Source organism: Thalassophryne amazonica, chromosome 4 (genome assembly GCF_902500255.1).
Source record: "Thalassophryne amazonica chromosome 4, fThaAma1.1, whole genome shotgun sequence".
Taxonomy (NCBI): domain Eukaryota; kingdom Metazoa; phylum Chordata; class Actinopteri; order Batrachoidiformes; family Batrachoididae; genus Thalassophryne; species Thalassophryne amazonica.
The window spans coordinates 109,380,271-109,399,830 of record NC_047106.1 but is presented as its reverse complement, the minus strand read 5'-3'; the positions used below and the strand labels follow the sequence as shown (position 1 = coordinate 109,399,830).

Below are 19,560 nucleotides of genomic sequence, written 5' to 3'. Positions count from 1 at the left end.
GTTCATGGCAGTATTAAACGTCTGGGTACATGGCTGCTCTCACAGTGTTGGTATTGTCCATTGTCCAGGCGCTTTTTGTGTGCATATATGTTAACTTTGTATTCTAGAACTATGGTTAGAAGTAATTCCGACTCCTTATCGGTCCACACGAACGAGGTTGGCGCCATGTTTTTAGTTTTTGTGGAAGTGACGACAAGAGAATAAGGCTTCTGACTGGATAGAATTTTAATCAGTACCGCCACCCAAAGGTTTGGCAGACTAATTACAACACATTTATACGGTTCGATGTGGATGGATTTTTTTTTAAACGACGTAGTGTGGATGAAGTTTTTCCCCAAACTGAAAGGGTAAGATATTCGGTTTTACAAATACCCGACAACGTGTGTACATGGCCTTATGCCTGTGAAAGGCACTATATAAATAAATTTACTTACTTACTAATATTGAGTGCACATTTTACAATATCATAAAAGTTTTAAAACATGCAATTGCGATGACACTTCCAGGGCTCCGTAAAAATGCCTGTTTTTACAAATAAAAATGGAATATTTTACAAAAGCACATTTATCTTTAAACCAACACGACACACGTCACATTAACGTGTTGGTTTACATAATGGATTACTGAACCAATCACTGTTTAGCACTTTTACCAAGAATGCTTTGCGGTCTGTGTTTGTTACAAAACCTCAGAATTAGTGCCTTATTCAACATTAAAAAAGATATGTTATATTTTAACTTTGTACAAATGACAGAATTGACATTAATGGGGTTATTCTATCAGTATTTTCAAAAAACCATAAGTTAGTATGACTTTATTTTTCAAGACCTCCGCCTGACCGGAGTGTTGAAATTTATAGAGACCAGGTTTTATGGCTGCTCTTGGTGTGTCTCTGTGGTGGGAGCGCTGTTGTAAACAAGAGCTTCCAACAGGAGCAGAATGTTGAAAGAAAAATGAGTATGATTAGTAAAGAGTTAATTTCGTGGGTGCTCTCAGGATTTGTCTGTGCTGCTTCCTGCAGGGGGCAGCATGGTCAAACATTCTTGCGTATTCTTTAGGTGTTTTACAGCTTTTGATGCTTTCAAAAGCAATTGTTAAAAATCAATTTCAGCTCTTTAGTAACTGCAAATGTCCCATAGACAACACCGGGATTTATTGGTTATCGATTATCTGTAACTTCCGATACATTTTTGGGTGGTTTATCGGTGTATCTTTATCAAAGATAACTTTTCAGTTATCTTATTATCTGTTATCGAAGTTAATTTTTTGGTTATCTGTGCCCACCACTGCATGTATGGTTTACTGTCCTCATTGTGTCCACAACCTCATGATCACAGTGACAGATGATGTCAACTGTCTTGTCTGTTTAGTCTGCGATGCTGTAGCCAAAATGTCACAGCTGTACTACAGGAAAACAGACAACTCTTCCTATAGAGACCGCATCCCTCTACGGATTGTCCGGGCTGAGTCTGAGCTCTCTGCCCTGGAGAAGGCCTACCTGGGGGCTGTAGAGAAGGGCGACTATGCCGGTGTGAAAGAAGCTCTGGAGGAAGCTGAAATCTACTTCAGGATCAACATCAACTGTATTGACCCCCTGGGACGTACCGCTCTGCTTATTGCCATCGAAAATGAGAACCTGGAGATTATCGAGCTACTCCTCAGCTATGAAGTGCATGTCGGGGATGCTCTGCTGCACGCCATCCGCAAAGAGGTGGTGGGAGCTGTGGAACTTTTGCTCAACCATAAGAAGCCACGTGGAGAGAATCAGGTACTGTGGACCCTCTACAGGAACAATTAGGATCTGTTTAGTACATTGAGGGTGATTTCACACCTACCTCATTTGGTCCAGAACTTTGGACTTTTCAGTTTGGGGCGAATCACAATAGTAGATGTGAAAACTGCTTCAAACCATGGTCTGGACCAAAGGTCAAAAAATTTGGTCTGATCAAAAGATGTAGCCAGGGCCCAGATTAAACTGAACCATGGCCTTGTTTGTTTGCAGGGTGAAAACACTTTTTGGATCATTTGGACAAATTACTGAAAGTTGAGACAAATTTTGACACCCATTGAACAGTAGAAGAAGTAGACAAATCGGGCAATATTTGAATTATATATTTTGCACACACACACACACACACACACACACACACACACACACACACACACACACACACACACACACACACACACACACACACACACACACACACACTCATCTTCAACCACTTAGCCTAATAAAGGTGTCACATTGTTATATTAAAACTGTCTCTGACAGTTGCATAACATTTCAAAATTTGTGAGGTTATACCTTCATTCCTCTCTCTATACCTTCAATATCACACATTATTCACATTTACTTGATTAAAATGGGGTGATTTCTACATTGAAACAGTCTGTCTCTTGCTGTCCATCTTTTCTCCCTGTTAAAAGTAAAAGAACATGCATTTTATCCTCATCACTGTGGCAGGCAGTAAAAGTTGGATTTTTTTTTCGGTTGATCGCAAGTGCCATCACACACTGTTATGATTAAAAATACCATAAAACCATAGTGTAGTTGCAACAAAATAAATTTGTTCAGTTCATATTTCTGCATTCAATTGAAACTATCCTCCAAACTGACAACAAGCCAACATAAGATGCATGCACATGTACTAACCAATCATTGTCAAGTATACAGTAGGGAAACCCAGCCTACACAGATGATGATGTCATAAAAAGTTCTTTAGTGTGAATGCAATGTGAAATCAAACTAACCAAATGTATATAGAATGTTACAAAACTTTCAGATGTGAAAACAGCTGGGTGAAAGGCTAGGAGCTTTTCAAATTTGTGTCAGTTTGATTTACATATCTATGTTCAGCCTGGCAATTGTGAAACCTTTCCAGTCCACTTATCTGACATATATTTTTGGTCAGTGGTATGTCTTAAATGATTTTTACCTGTTTTCCTTTCCTTTCTGGGATTTCTGTCCTATTACTCAAAACATGGTTGTTATTTGGGATGGAGTGTCATGTTGCATCGTGTCTCAGCATGAGAGTGAAAGAACAAAGCATTTGAACCCGTGAACACTCACAAAGGACACATTGCCAGAATGTTACATAATTTTCAGAAAGCATGGTGTGACTGACAACACTGGCCAACCATTTCACCTGCGATGAGGAGACCCCTCAAAAAATAGATAAAAGTGGCTGTGGCTAATTGGAGAGACCACATGGGCCATAACCTTCACTTTCATCTTAACAAAATTCTAACCTCAACTATTAGGAGTTAATGAAACTGGAGTGGAATGGGCAATCAATTTGTTTGGCCCACACAAAATTAGTGGAATTGATAGGATATTCCCGCTCTTCTACAGAAGGGCTTGGATGTGCTAATCAATACTATAACTAAGATGTATCAGGCGTGTCTGGCTAATGGCTATGTTCTGAAATTGAGGAGACTAGCCAGGGTGATTTTTCTACCCAAGCCAAGCAATCCTTCCTACAAAGAAGCCAAAGCATTTAGACCTATCAGTCTCACATTATTCCTTTCGAAGGTTTTGGAGAGATTGATAGATATGTCAGAGATGTTGTCCTTAAATGGTCACCACTCAATGTAAGGCAACATGCATATCAAGCAGGGCTCTCCACAAAGACTGACCTGCAGGATCTTGTTATGAGACTTGAGAGAGCCCTATCTCATCGACAGTACGGATTAGGTTGTTTTCTCAATATTCTGGGAGCATTTGATTACGTATTGGTTGATTCTATCAAAGTAGCTCTGCAATCCAAACATGTGAACAGGACTGTCTGTCACCAGATGGATTGCTGCCATGCTTCAATGTAGAAGAGCAACAACTTTACTTGGTGACTGTACAGTGACGATGGCCGTGAAGTGCTGGTGTCCTCAAGGAAGGGTTATCCCTCCTCTTTGCTGGTTACTTGTTGTGGACAGCCCTCTCACTATGTTAAATAATCTCAGACTGTACACCCAAGGGTATGCAGAAGATTTAGCTATGTTTTTTGAGGGATTCTGTTTGAGGACTGTTTTCGGAACCCATGCAGAATGCTTTCATGGTAGTAGAGAAGTGGTTTGTGTCCAAAAGTTTGTCTGAGAATCCAAACAAAACAGTTATGGTTCTCTTCACAAATAAGTCCAAATTCGGTCTATTTCTACCAAAATTGGGCGGCATCTAGCTAAAACTATCTGAGTCGGTTAACTTCTTTTGTGTCTGTTTAGATAACAAACTTAACTGGAAGAGATGCATAACTGAGAAATGTCAAAGCAATTCTCAGACAACAGTGCTGTCATACTGTCGGACGAAGATGGGGTTAGTCCCAGTGTGAAGAGATGGATCTACAGTTCGGTGGTAAGACCCATACTAAGTTATGCTGCGAGGGTTATGCTGACTCAGGTTCAAAGAGTGGCATGCCTTTGCATCACAAGTGCCCTCAGGATAACACCGACTGCAGTTTTAGAAGTACTTCTGGGGAAGGGTTCACGAGTCCGAAGGTTCACTAGTCTGAAGGTTCAGTAGTCTGTGTGTGTATTTACTTAAATTAAGCCAAAAAATGGCAGTTCACATAGTCACCCATGAAGGATGGATAATTGCCATTTGAATTAAATGCCAAAGTCTTAAATATGGAATATTGTGTATGACATTTACATTGTACGGTGCATCTTTATAACCAGCAAAGTTAAAAACAAAGTGACGTGTTTTTTTTTAACATTCACTCATTCACTCTTGCATCATGGATGAAAGAAACATCTTTTTTTTTTTTTTATAAAACAAAAAGCACATGTAAGTATACAGCTAATAGTGCAGCTTGTTGAAACCTGGCATCAAAATATTAAAGGATTATTAACCTCGTTTGCTCTGTCTGCACGGGGAAATATCAGACTTCGTGTTAGAACAACCAAGTCGGACATGAATGTACACTGCAAAAAACACAGAGGTCTGATATCCCTGTACAGACCGAGCAAACCAGGTTAATAATTTGTTTATTATATGGCTGTTATACATATAAACACACAAACTTGCAGTAGCGCCTGAATATGCTGCTGACAGTGTTGGCCTCGTTCGCTTTCCTCAGCTCCATGAAGAACTTGCTAACAGATAGTCCAGTCGTTAGCTGGTATTCTTTCAATCTGTGTGTTTTTCCAATGCTGTTTAGATATTTATGGAGTACATTCATGTCTCACTTGGTTTTTCTAATCTAAAATATGCCTTGCCGACCGACTGTCATGGTGACCAGTCAGGATATGGGAAAATATCTGACCAGTAATCAGCCAAATCAGAGTGTGCATTGCACCGCAGCCAAATTAATTTATTGACCTGAACCTTCAGACTAACTAATTTAATTTATTTAATTTATATAGTGCCAAATCACAACAAAGTTGCCTCAAGGCGCTTCACACAAGTAAGGTCTTAGCCAGGGGTGGGCAATTAATTTTTACAAGGGGCCACATAGGGAACCTGAATTATGTCCGAGGGCCACACCATCGATAACTCGGCTGTCTCCATTACAAATTTTACAAATAATTACCTATTTAATAGCTTTTATGGGTAATTTTTATTCTTGTAATAATATGTAAATATTTAAATATACCTAAATAAGCCTCTCTAATGATTTGCAACACACAAGCTTGACATTTTTAATATATGTAATAATAATGACAGACCTCATGAGGGCCGGACAGAGACATGCAAAGGGCCGCATGTGGCCCCCGGGCCGCAGTTTGCCCAGGTCTGGTCTAAGCTTAACAACTCCTATAGCAAGCACACATGCGACAGTGGTAAGGAAAAACACCCTCTGATGACTTGAGGAAGAAACCTCAAGCAGACCAGACTCAAAGGGGTGATCCTCTGCTTGGACCATGCTACCAACACAATTGACAAATCAATTCACAACACGAATATACAGTATATTTTGCCGGTAAATAAGTGCATCTTAAGTCTGGATTTGAAAATCTCTACAGAATCTGACTGTTTTATTGATGCAGGGAGATCATTCCACAGAACAGGGGCATGACAAGACAAAGCTCTGTGACCCACAGACTTTTTATTCACCCTAGGGACACAAAGTAGTCCTGCACCCTGAGAACGCAGAGCTCGGGCCAGTACGTAGGGTTTAATTAGGTCAGCTAAGTAGGGTGGTGCCACTCTGTGAAAAATTATACTCACCTTCCGTACTTCTGATCTTAGCCCTTCTGGAGCTCTATATTGTTGGTGAGACAATCTCTACATCAGTAAGGTTGCACCAGTTGGGCAAAGTGGCGAAGACTAGCAGATGCCACTCATACCTTAAGCAGGGAAAGAATATCAGCAGATCTTCCGCTTATTACTTTCCCATGTGATAGGGTAGGAAAAAGATATTGTGAATAAATTTAGGACAGCGATAACAGGGAGAGAGACATGATGGCCTGATACAGGAAAAGAGCTTTGCACTGGGCAGATACACCACCATCTTTCAGGGTGAGGTGTTTGCTGTCATTCAGTGAGTGGAGCTCCTGATTAACCTCAATTTTAGGGGTAAAAGAGTTATTTACTCAGATAGTCAGGTGTGTATGACAGCCATTAAAGGGCCACAGCATCAGCTTTGGTGTGGGAGTGTGCCCAGGCACTTAACACACCGGAAGACATTAATGATGTAGTTGTTGTGTGGGTACCTGGCTGTACAGGCATTCCAGGCATTGGTGGGCACAGTTCCGCTAACCCACTAACTGCTAATTATCGATGCTAATGTTTTCATTATCGGGTTAGCTTTTCAGATAACTTTGAAAACCATCACCGGATCAATTATATTCCGATAAGTTTTAGACCGCTAACATATTTTTGCAGGCGTGGTAAACAAAGCTTAACAGTTACAAACATCTATTAAGTCTAAAATCAGGGGTGTACCTACCTGTTAAATGTTTTGAAGTACTGCAATAGTACTAGTAGTATCTTGTGCAAACACAGAAGAGCTGGTTCCCGAAGAAACCAGTCCATCCTCTGCAAGCAAAGAAGAACTGGTCACAGAAAAGAAAAAAGCTAATTTCTGGCAATATCACCCAAGTCATCCAGAGGCATACAGGTTGAACTTATGGTTAAAATTTTAACCAAACTAATTTCGGACAAGTTATTTAAATTAATGTCACGTTTGAAGTTTTATAAAGTGAAAATATCAGATATGTGTTTTAGTTTTAAAGTAATGCACTAATTTTGAAGGTTTTAGTGTGGACATGCTGTGTCCAGGTGCATTATGGGTACTCTCAGTACATTCACAACAGAAGAAATGCATTTGAGATGCTCTAATCAGGCTCCACATGGACAACAACATTAAAATCTTTGTATATTGTGCCTAAAACTCTTGTGAATATATTCTCTGGGTTTATAGACATTGTTATTGTGTTTGTTTTATATAAAAATACCAGAAGAAGCCCAGGGTGCGTCTCCATTATTTTCAATTGGAATCATTGCAGTCGATTCCTGTTTGGTATTTAGAGTCCTGCTTATTTCAAACACTGTCTGTCGTCTTTGTTCCAGAGTAATATACACTGAGGAAAATAAGTATTTGAACACCCTGCGATTTTGCAAGTTCTCCCACTTAGAAATCATGGAGGGGTCTGAAATTTTCATCTTAGGTGCATGTCCACTGTGAGAGACATAATCTAAAAAAAAAAAAAAAAAAAAAAAAAATCTGGAAATCACAATGTATGATTTTTTTTTAATAATTTATTTGTATGTTACTGCTGCAAATAAATATTTGAACAACTGTGAAAATCAGTGTTAATATTTGGTACAGTAACCTTTGTTTGCAAATACAGAGGTCAATCATTTCCTGTAGTTTTTCACCAAGTTTGCACACACTACAGCAAGGATTTTGGTCCATTCCTCCATACAGATCTTCTCTAGATCTTTCAGGTTTGGGGTTTCAGCTCCCTCCAAAGATTTTCTATTGAGTTCAGGCCTGGAGACTGGCCAGGCAACTCCAGGACCTTGAAATGCTTCTTACAGAGCCCCTCCTTAGTTGCCCTGGCTGTGTGTTTGGGGTCACTGTCATGCTGGAAGACCCAGCCATGACCCATCTTCAATGCTCTTACAGGGAAGGAGGTTGCTTGCCAAAATCTTGCAATACATGACCCCATCCATCCTCCCTTCAATACGGTGCAGTCGTCCTGTCCCCTTTGCAGAAGAGCACCCCGAGAGTATGATGTTTCCACCCCCATGCTTCACAGTTGGGATGGTTTTCTTGGAGTTGTTCTCATCCTCTAAACATGGTAAGTGGAGTTGATTCTAAAAAGCTCTATTCTGGTCTCATCTGACCACATGACCTTCTCCCATGCCTCCTCTGGATCATCCAGCTGGTCACTAGTGAACTTCAAACGGGTCTGGACATGTACTGGCTTGAGCAGGGGGACCTTGCTGCCCTGCAGGATTTTAAACCATGACAGCATCATGTGTTACTAATGTAATCTTTGTGACTGTGGTCCCAGCTCTCTTCAGGTCATTGACCAGGTCCTCCTGTGTAGTTCTGAGCTTTCTCAGAATCATCCTTACCCCACAAAGTGAGATCTTGCATGGAATCCCAGACCAAGGGAGATTGACAGTCATCTTGTGTTTCTTCCACTTTCTAATAAATAATCATAACAGTTGGTGTCTTCTACCAAGCTGCTTGCCTGTTGTCCTGTTGTCCATCCCAGCCTTGTGCAGGTCTACAGTTTTGTCCCTGGTGTCCCTAGACAGCTCTTTGGTCTTGGCTATGGTGGACAGGTTGGCGTGTGATTGATTGAGTGTGTGAACAGGTGTCTTTTATACAGGTAACAAGTTCAAACAGGTGCAATTAATACAGGTAAAGAGTGCAGAATAAGAGGGCTTCTTAAAGAAAAATTAACAGGTCTGTGTGAGCCAGAATTCTTGCTGGTAGGTAGGTGTTCAAATACTTATTTGCAGCCGTAACATACAAATAAATTATTAAAAAAAAAATCATACATTGTGATTTATGGATTTTTTTTCAATTATGTCTCTCACATGCACCTGGACATGCACCTAAGATGAAAATTTCACACCCCTCCATGATTTCTAAGTGGGAGAACTTGCAAAACCACAGGGTGTTCAAATACTTATTTTCATCACTGTATATGTAAGATGTCTGAAATTCAGTTTGCATTTATTAAATTCCACGCATCTTAAACGTAGCAGACACAGATTATCGGGAATTTTGTTTTGGCAAGTTTTCACAGTCTCTACTGCCATCTATTGGCCAGTAGTGTTCATGGCAGTATGAGTGCCTGGACACCAGTAGATGGCAGTGTTCTATTTATTTTGACCCCGTTATATCAGGCGGTTGTCAAATCAGTTCGCAACTTGACTTTTTGGCTTTTTTTTAACAATAAAAAAGGCATATTTTACAAAAACACATTTATATGTAAACACCAACACACACACACCTCACGTTAATGTGTTGGTTTTTACATAAAATGAATGAGTCAACCAATCAGTGTTAGCGGAGGCTCCTTTACCTATAATCCCTTTGACATCTGTCTGTGTTTGTTACAGAACTTCAGAATTAGTGCATTATTTAAAATTAAAAGATATGTGTTTTATTTTAACTTTGTACAAATGACAGAATTGACATTAATAGAGTTATTCTATCCAGAATAATTTGATGAATTTAAATAAAAAACATAACTCAAAACTGCTTTATTTTCCAAGACCTCTGCCTCACTGTGGCACAGCTGTATTTGGTTAAGGAATAATGGCTTGTTTTGTGTGTGTAGAGTTGAGCTTAGCTCCTCTAAACTGTTTCACTGCTGTAAAATATGTAGTAACCTGGTGCATCCACTAGAGGTGAGCGATACCGTGAATTTTGTTATGATACCGTGAATTTTGTTATTGATCCGATACCAAGTAAATACAGGCCCAGTATCGCCAATATTGATACCGATACTTTTTCATATTTAAGGTTCATAGTAGAAGTGGGCAATACCGGGAATTTTGGTATTGATCCGATACCAAGTAAATACAGGCCCAGTATCACCGATATCAATACCGATACCAATACTTCTTCATATTTAAGGTACATCGATCCAAAGGATCCAAAAGACCTAGGATAGAATTTTGCCAAACATTGTACGTGACAACAAAAAACTTTATTATCACAATTAACATTTTTGTTTAAAAAATATCACTCAACACAACTTTAAACAAAATCTCCTGAGGTAGAGGGCTGACAAACCACAATACAAGGGTGCGCTGCTCTGTGTTGTGTGACACAGCGCAGCGCTGCTCTTACAGACAGAGAGTAAACTTTGATGAACCTGCGTGCGCAGCAGTCAGTGCGTGCGGGAGAGGAAAAAAGCTTGAGTATCGATCTTTTTACATGAGGATCATTCAATATCAATACCAGCGTTGGTATCGATAGGATCGATCTGCCCACCTCTACTTCATAGATCCAAAGGATCCAAAATACCTAGGATGGAATTTCACCAAACACTGTACGTGACAACAAAATACTTTATTATCACAATCAACATTTTTGTTTAAAAAATATCACTCAACACAACTTAAAACAAAATCTCCTGAGGTAGAGGGCTGACAAACCACAATACAACAAAATTAACACACCATAACAAATACTGTAAACAGTTTCAAACTTATTCTGTTTTTCAAGTCGAACCATACAATAAAATAATACAAAAAATAAGTAATTTCTTCCCTTCAGTGCACTTCTCTACGTTGATTCTTAAATACAGAGTGTAAAAATACAACTTAAAGCAAATTAAAACTTCTAAGGTTAGAGAGCTGAAAAAATACAATAGAGAAAAACTAACACACCACAACAAATAACAGTTTCAAACTTGTTCTTTTTTTTTTCAAGTCGAACAATACAAGAAAATAATACAAAGAATAAGGAATTTCCTCCCTTCAGTGCACTTCTGGCTTTAAACAAAATAAAAACAATAAGTGAAAATTAAATAAAGTATAAATAAAGAAAGAATATGTTAAGGGCCCACAGCTACACTGTGGGCTCTGTCCCCCTGTTGAGAACAAAGGATTAGAGGTATTTATTTAAGAACAGTATCATGTTCACAGTGTCACATGTTGACTCGAGGAGAGCGCTGAGTGGGCAGGCCAGACTGAGGCTGCCTGCATGGCTGTTGGCTGGCGCCGCTGAGCCACGTGACGTCGCAACAACAAAAGACCAGAGGGGGGAGGGTGCACTGCTCCGTGTTGCGCAGCGCTGCTCTTACAGACAGAGAGTAGACTTTGATGAATCTGCGTGCGCAGCAGTCAGTGTGTGAGGGACAGAAAAAAACTTGAGTATCGATCTTTTTATACGAGGATCATTCAGCATCAGTACCAGCGTTTGTATCGATATTAGGATCGATCTGCCCACCTCTAGCATCCAGCAGTGGGCAGGGCGCACAAAGACAGAATTGCTGACTCATTGTTTGGGTCTGTGGTCATCTTTGATGCTACCAGAAGTGATCATGATGTTAAAACTCAAAATCAGCTTGTTAGTAGTTGCATGTGTATTGGAGGTAATATTAAAAGTTATCGGTTAGCTGTAGCTTCCAATCAATTTTTGGGTGGTTTATCGGTTTAGCTTTATAAAAGATAACTTTTCAGTTAACTGATTAGCTGTTATCAAAGCTAACGTTTTGGTTAGCTGTGCCCACCACTGATTCCAGGTAATGAGGGAGCGGACCTGCTCGCAAAGTCAAGGAGCTCAACTAAATTTGTGGGTCCAGAGCCTGTTGCAGGGGTATCACCTGCTGTGCAGAAGACTGCCCTCTAGAACTGAATCAAGAAGCAGCACTACAAACGATGGCAGCGCTTGAGTGACTGCAGGCAAGCAAGTCAGCTCGTGGAAGGACCAAACCAAAGGTTTTTCAGGGAGCTACTTGGCCTTCCTAGAAGGATAATAAGTACAGTGGTTGGGACTCTCACAGGTCACAACCTACTGAACAGACATAGAATTGTCTCTTCTTCTTCTTGTTCATCTGTCGAGGTTGAAGATGACCACGGCGCCACTGAAAAAAAAAAGATTTTGATGGATAAACATTAGCGGTGTGTCCGAAGGTGGCTGATGAGGCCGATCCGGGCTTGAAAGGCTCGCCCACATATGGGACACACATGGGTGGGTACTGCAGCGGAGGTGGAGATTGCTCGGGCCTTGCATGCGGATCACTTTGTTTGAGCGTCTGCGATCTGTCTGGTCTCTGCTGCGCAGGTGCCACTTGTGATCTTGCTGCACCATTGTGGACAGTCGAGGGCAAGCGACTCCCAGGAAGTGAGCTCAAAACCTAGGTTTTTGAGGGATGTTTTGAGACAGTCTTTAAAGCGTTTCTTCTGTCCCCGATGGAATGCTTGCCCTGGCACAGTTCTCCATAGAGCAGCTGTTTTGGCAGTCAACTATCTGGCATTCTGATGAAATGGCCAGTCCATCTGATTTGTGTCTTCTGCAGGAGGGTGTAAATGCTGGGGAGGACAGCTCGCTCAAGGACCTCCGTGTCTGGGAATCTGTCCTTCCACCTGATGTGGAGGAGGTGACAGAGGCAGCTCATGTGGAAATGGTTGAGCTGTTTGGCATGTCTGCTGTAGACAGTCCAGGTCTCACTGGCGTCGAGAAGGGTAGTTAGAACCACTGCACAGTAGACCTTCAGCTTGGTGGTAAGGCTGAGACCTCTCCGTTCCCAGACATTCTCACGGAGCCTCCCGAAGGTGGCGCTGGCCTTGGCAACCCTGTTGTTGATTTCGGCGTCGATGTTGACTGCACGAGAGAGGCTGCTGCCCAGGTAGGTGAAACTGTCGACTGCGTGCAGGTTCTGTCCCTTCACCGTGATGTGGGGTTCTTGGTACAGCTTTCCAGGCGCTGGTTGGTACATGACTTCGGACTTGTTGGTGCTGATGGTGAGACCGAAGTTGTCACACACTCTCGAGAAGCAGTCCATTACATACTGCATCTTTGTTCTGTAACTGCATTGAGCGCACCAAATCAGCATCAGCAAACAGTAGGTCTCTGATGACGGTCTCTGTCGCCTTGGTAACAGCCCGGAAGCACCTGAGGTTGAACAGCCCGTCATCAGTCCTATATCTAAGGCTAATGCCGTCCTGGCAGTCCTGGAAAGCGTCAGTCAGCATGGCGGAGAAAACCATGCTGAACAGTGTAGGGGCAAGAACACAGCCCTGTTTTAGGCCAATGGTGACTGGGAAGGCTGCTGACTCGTCTCCATCATCCAGAACTTTGACCATCATGCCGTCATGAAACTGTCACACAATTGTGATGAACTTGCTGGGGCAGTCAAACTTCTCCATGATTTTCCACAAGCCTTCTCTGCTGACCGTATCGAAGGCCTTCGTCAGTTCGACGAAGGTCACAAAGAGGTCGCTGTGTTGCTCCTGTCACTTTTCCTGAAGTTGGCACGCAGTGAGTATCATGTCCACAGTACCACATTCGACACGGAATCCACACTGACTTTCTGGGAGGATTCCCAGAAAGTCCAACAGGTCAGTACATGTACAGCTTGTGGGGAGGAACCTGAGACGTCACTCCACTTTTTCAGCTGGTGTCCAGCATGGGGTAGACTGAGGCAGAGGTTTTTGGGTTCCTTTATTTTAGAATCTGACCAGATTAGGAAAATAAAGCTAAGAAACCTGGTATCCTTTATCAAGGGTACCAAAAGGTTTAAGAAAGAAGGTTCATTTTAGAGGAGCAATGGGCCCATTTTAGCCTACGCTCTGCTGGCCTGATAGTCTCCCCACCTCCTTTCCTAACATTAACTATAATCAAACCCAAATCTGAATGCAAATTTCTTCTTGTGTCTATGTTGTAAACCTAAGTTACATATTACAAAAAACTGTGTGTGTGTCTTTGTGTGTGTTTATAATGAGCTTGCAAAGAGTGAATTGTGTGTTCTCATTGAGAGAACCATATTATAAAATCATATTCCAACAAGAATGAAACCCATGATGTCTGATTCAAAGTAAAAAAAACAAAAAACAACACACAGCACAAAACACACACACACACAGATACGTGGTCATTTCACATTTTATAGAAAGATGTCACATTCTGGCAAGGTGTCCTTTTTGAGTCTCGTGTCAAGCCAAGCCGACAACCTTGGCTTTCAAATCATGTCGTGGAGCTACGGTCAAGTCCAAAAGTATTTGGACAGTGACACTTTTGGGAATTTTGCCTTTGCGCACAAAAACATTCATCCATTTTCTATTTTCACTCCAATTAAGGTTCGCAGGAGGCCGGAGCCTATTCCAGCAGTCATAGGGTGTGAGTCGGGTTTCACCCTCGACAGGACGCCGGGCTGTCGCAGGGCTACGCCAAAACAACAGAGCTAAAATGAAACAATGAGGATGCGCCTGCATTTCATTTGTAACATTCTTTAAAAGAATCTGATATTTTAATTTCAGCTATTAGGAAAAGGTCAAGAATCATCTCAGTATTTAACATTAACAAAAAGGAGAGATGTAATTATGTTCCAGTTTGAGGCATAATTTTATTCTGTGAACCTTAATTTTATCCCAGGAGTGTGAGAAACTCCTTTTAGTTTGCCCCTTTTTTGACCAAAAACTAATTCCATTTGTGCCTGTGTTCTTCCTGCAGTGGTGTATGTGTAGCTTTCTGTGAGGATAAAGAATAAAGTGTGCAGCTGCTTCTAACTACAAAGATATCATGAGCTGAGGCACAAGCCATTAAGCTGTTCATGCTGTTACATATGCTGGTCCAGAAACCGCAAACAGAAGAAATGTGCCCCACAGTTTTCTACGAATGCATGATTATTAGTCCTATGAGGGAGGCAGTCTTGTGTTATGGTATTAAAGGTCTGATGGCGCCATGTACATTTGTTCAAGTTCATGTGTGCTATGTGTGTCCACCTTCTTTGAAAAGGTCCCACCAATGCTGCTGGACAAACAGTTCTCAGACTTCACCCCAGACATCACTCCGATTATCCTGGCAGCCCACACCAACAACTACGAGATCATAAAACTGTTGGTGCAGCGAGGCGTTTCCATACCTCAGCCTCATGCCGTGCACTGCAGCTGCGTTGAGTGTGGGTCCAGTTCAGACGTGGACGGGCTGCGTTACTCACGCTCTCGCCTAAACATTTACAAGGCCCTCTCCAGTCCATCTCTCATCGCCATATCCAGCGAGGATCCTTTTCTCACGGCTTTTCAGCTCAGCTGGGAGCTGCAGGAGCTCAGTACTGTAGAGAACGAGTTCAAGTCCGAGTACGAGGAGCTGTCTCATACGTGCAAACAGTTTGCAAAAGATCTCTTGGACCAAACCAGAAGCTCTAAAGAGTTGGAAATAATCCTGAACTACCGGGACAACATCAACCCTCTGTTGGATGAGAACACCAATGATCTGGCCCGACTAAAACTGGCCATCAAATATTGTCAAAAGGAGGTAAGCTTTTTGTTGGCTCCTTTCAAAAGTAAAGAATAATAAATAAAAACCTCCCACAACCCTTTTCCTCTGTGCTGATCAAGCACTGAGGCAGGCATTAGTAATTTATAGAAAAACAGGAACAGAAAGGGAACGTGTCAATTTGTTTGAATAAATATTATTATAACAACTCAAATAAATATCAAAATCATTATTAACAACATTATTAACTCATTGAGTGCCAGCCATTTTCAAAGTTCAGAACATCCCGATGCCAGGATTTCTTCAGCATTTGAATGTTTTCTCAAGACCCATAGAAAATTGAGTTCTATGTCCATGTCAACAACAAACATACCACAAGAAAAGAAAAGAGAAGAAAAGAAATTGGCTCGACGCGTCTTTGGCGCGGGGCGTTACTATCGGAAAAGACGCGTTTTAGAGTCAATGGCATCAAGTGAGTTAACTACGACTACTACTACTACTACGAGGTATGAGTACCAATGAGCTTGAAGACAGTAATGGGTGTGGCAATTTCACTTTTGAACTCAATGACTTTGACCTTCAACATACTAATTGACCCCTGGCTGACCTTGCCAGCACATTTCTGGAATCCACCAGTGTTTGTGCCACATTTCGTCCAAATCACGATAAAAGTCATTTCCATGATAATGTTTTTTTTTTTTTTTTTTACAGAAATTTTGGAGCCAACTTTCACTGACATAACCACTTTGGTAGAAATCAGCAAAAGGACCTTTGTCTCCAGTGATTGACATTTGGCAAATTTGACCTTGCTGGACAATTCAACTCCATATGTCTGCCACATTTGATACAAATCTGAGCTAAGAACTTACATTTTGTCATTTAAACCCAGTGACCTCCAAGACTTGACCTTTGGCAAATTTGTTCAGGTGATTAAATCAGTGGGCTTGTGACCAGAGGATGCTTGTTTTTAAACCCCAGTCAGAATAACAAATCACTCAGGGCCTTTGGGCAAGGTCCTTAATCCCAAAGTTGCTCCTTTTGACATTAGTGTGTGAATATGAGCCATCACTGTAAAACACTTTGTCCATGAGCGTGCTATATAAATGGAGTCCATTTCAAGAACACACCTATATTTGTGTGCCAGATTCGATGCAAAATGGAGTGGAAAACATCAATATTGACTTTTCCAAAACAAATGCTTTAAGTGTTACTGTCAACCAGATATCAAGTTTGGTTGAAATAGGTCAAAGGACCTGAAACGTGTAGTGGAACAAACAAGCCAAAATTTTGACCTTTGCCAAAACAAACCCCTTAAGGGCAAATCTGGGGATAACCTAGTTTAACTTCACATGCAGGTATAAAATCAATAAAGTCAGAGCTGCAAGCTTAGAAATTCCAACCAGTAACAAAAAATTACAAACAAAACAATGGATGACAACTGATTGTAAGTGTATAAAAACTAAAGTATATGACTCACTGACTGGCCATCAGAATAATGAAGCCAGCCACATGCAGAAACTCAACTACAATCCATTCAATCATTCACAGAACTAAAATAATAATACATTTACACTTCATTAGCGCTTCTTCAAACATTAACTACTGCAATGAAGCGTGAGGTCGGTGTGTGTAGGTCAATGTGTGTGTGTGTGTGTGTATATATATATATATATATATATATATATATATATATATATATATATATATATATATATATATATATATATGAGTACAGTATTTATTTAACTGTCAAACATACAGGATTGTGAGTGGCAGCCTACTTTCAGAGCATGTTTTCAGCTTGGTGTAACAAAAGTCACAGTGCCCAGCCGTGACGTCCAGAACCAGAGATCTCAGCAGCTGCTGCTGTCAGTGGCCATGCCCCCTGTCCGTTCAGTGCACACACAAATGTGTCACTCTCTGTTTCTGTGTTATGTGATCATATTTTAGTTATTTGTTATGTAATCGGGTATGTAGTTATTGTAGTTCTTATTTATATACCTGTCCTGGCGGTGGTCTCTGTGTTTTTAATGTAACATGTCGTGTGCACTGAGCCGTCATTTACAGCTCTCAGTAAGTCTCTGGCTGGTGATCAGCTGGGAGGCGACTCGCTGTGTTGTGTGCACTCAGACGTGGCTGGCCAGTCCCCATCTGTACATACATATCAGCACACCCCCCCCGGCATGCCACTGCATGTGCGATACACATGCAGGGCACGTGCTGAGGGGGAAGCCGACACTCTGGTACGCCACGTGTGTTGCTTTGCAACGTCAGTCGTGGGGGCACTTAGACAAATTTCACATCCAGCTCAAAAGTGGTCGTTTGCTCACTATTTTGGTGCTGACAGCACGAATGGCCACACATTTCCTAAGTGCTCTGCGACTGGCATTGGATGTTCGTGTGTGTCACCTGGAATTTGGCCGACACCTGCCACGAGAGGGATCGAATGGGCTCTCACGGGGCACTCTGTCTTTCAGACACTGGTGTGCGCGAATAGTTGTAGTGACAGCTGTACGAGGCCTTAGAGGCAGCTCCAGTTTTTCTCCTTTATGTGCTGGCCGGTTTCAGTCATGTTATGTGTGCCTGCTTGGCGAGAAAAACAGCAGCAGTTTGAGCTGTGAATAGCCTATAAGATGGGTGGAGACCTGTGGGACATTAGTGCAACATGTAATTGGCAGGATGGCTTTCAGCAATGCATTACAGTCGTCCTCTCAGACAGTCCCATGACAATTGGGTAATTGAGGATAATGATGGAATAAGTGATGGGCCATTTCCCTGAAATACAAAGTCATCATATTTTAATTAGGGAGGAACCTTTTACTGTCTTTTAACATCTCCATTGTGGTAGTTATTCTCTGAACATGTTGAGAATGTTCTGTCTTATTGTAAAAATGCAATTAGTGAATATTTCCAAACTGTAATTAAACAAAGGTTCTCATTTAGTGATTTGAATATTACTGATAAATTTATAGTGAGATACTTTTGTGTGTGTAAACGTGTTGACAGAATTTTACATTACATCAGGTCACAAAAGTGAAGGCCAAGCAAGACACAAAAAATTCTAGGTTTCTCCTCAGGTCGATATTTGAAAAAAAAAAAATTGTCTTTGCACAGGTACATCTCAGAAAATTAGGATATCATGAAAACCTCTCCATTTTTATTGGGTATTTTAGAAAGTGAATATTATATATGAACTAAAAACAAAGTTTCAAGCATTTTTTAAAATTACATCTTGATAACTACAGCCTACACCTTCAATAATATAAAATTTATATCTCAAAATATTAGAATATTCTATTTCAAGTCATTGTTAATGCAGTATAAATCCAGTGTATCTCTCGGCCTGTTTCAGTACACATAGCCACAATCATGGCTGACTTGACAGTTGTCAAGAAAACACCCACTGACACCCTCCACTGAGAAAAGCTCTGAATCTAATTCACTAATGCTCAGCATTCAGTATACATCTTGAGAGCATTCTTAAAGACATTAGAGATATGACCAATATGTTAGGAGGCAGCATCAGACACAAGGATGCAAGGAGACTGAACATATTACTTAGGAGAGCTGGCTAAGTGATTAGAGCCAGGTTGGACACACTGGGGGAGGTGAAGATATGCACACTGGAGATGTTAGAGGCTATTCTAAACTTATATTATCCACTTTATAACACCATAACACACCAAAACAACAGCAGTGGTGAACGACTTCTCTCTCTTCAATGCAGGACAGAAAGATACAGACGATACCTGCTGCAATCATGCAAATACAACCCCAATTCCAATGAAGTTGGGAAGTTGTGTAAAATGAAAATAAAAAACAATACAATGATTTGCAAATCCTCTTCAACCTAAATCCAATTGAATACACCACAAAGACAAGATATTTAATGTTCAAACTGATAAACGTTATTGTTTTTCTGCAAATATTTGCTCATTTTAAAATGGATGCCTGCAACACCTTTAAAAAAAGCTGTGACAGTTGTATGTTTACCACTGTGTTACATCACCTTTCCTTCTAACAACACTCAGTAAGCGTTTGGGAACTGAGGACACTAATTGTTGAAGCTTTGTAGGTGGAATTCCTTCTCATTCTTGCTTGTTGTAGGACTTCAATTGTTCAACAGTCCGGGGTCTCCACTGTCGTATTTTGAGCTTCATAATACGCCACATTTTCAATGGGCGACAGGTCTGGACTGCAGGCAGGCCAG

At 41.0% G+C, this 19,560-nt stretch overlaps 1 protein-coding gene across 3 annotated transcripts in view; it reads left to right on the top strand.

The window, feature by feature from the left end:
• The window catches only part of trpc4b (transient receptor potential cation channel, subfamily C, member 4b), a 78,461-nt gene that overhangs the window by 10,221 nt on the left and 48,680 nt on the right, over nt 1-19,560 (top strand). For all 3 annotated transcript variants that reach the window (XM_034168409.1, XM_034168408.1, XM_034168407.1), the window contains exons 2-3: nt 1,371-1,768; nt 14,871-15,389. In XM_034168409.1, coding sequence (XP_034024300.1) covers nt 1,391-1,768; nt 14,871-15,389 — 897 coding nt within the window. In that variant the 5' untranslated portion in view covers nt 1,371-1,390. The remainder of the gene's footprint in view (nt 1-1,370; nt 1,769-14,870; nt 15,390-19,560) is intronic.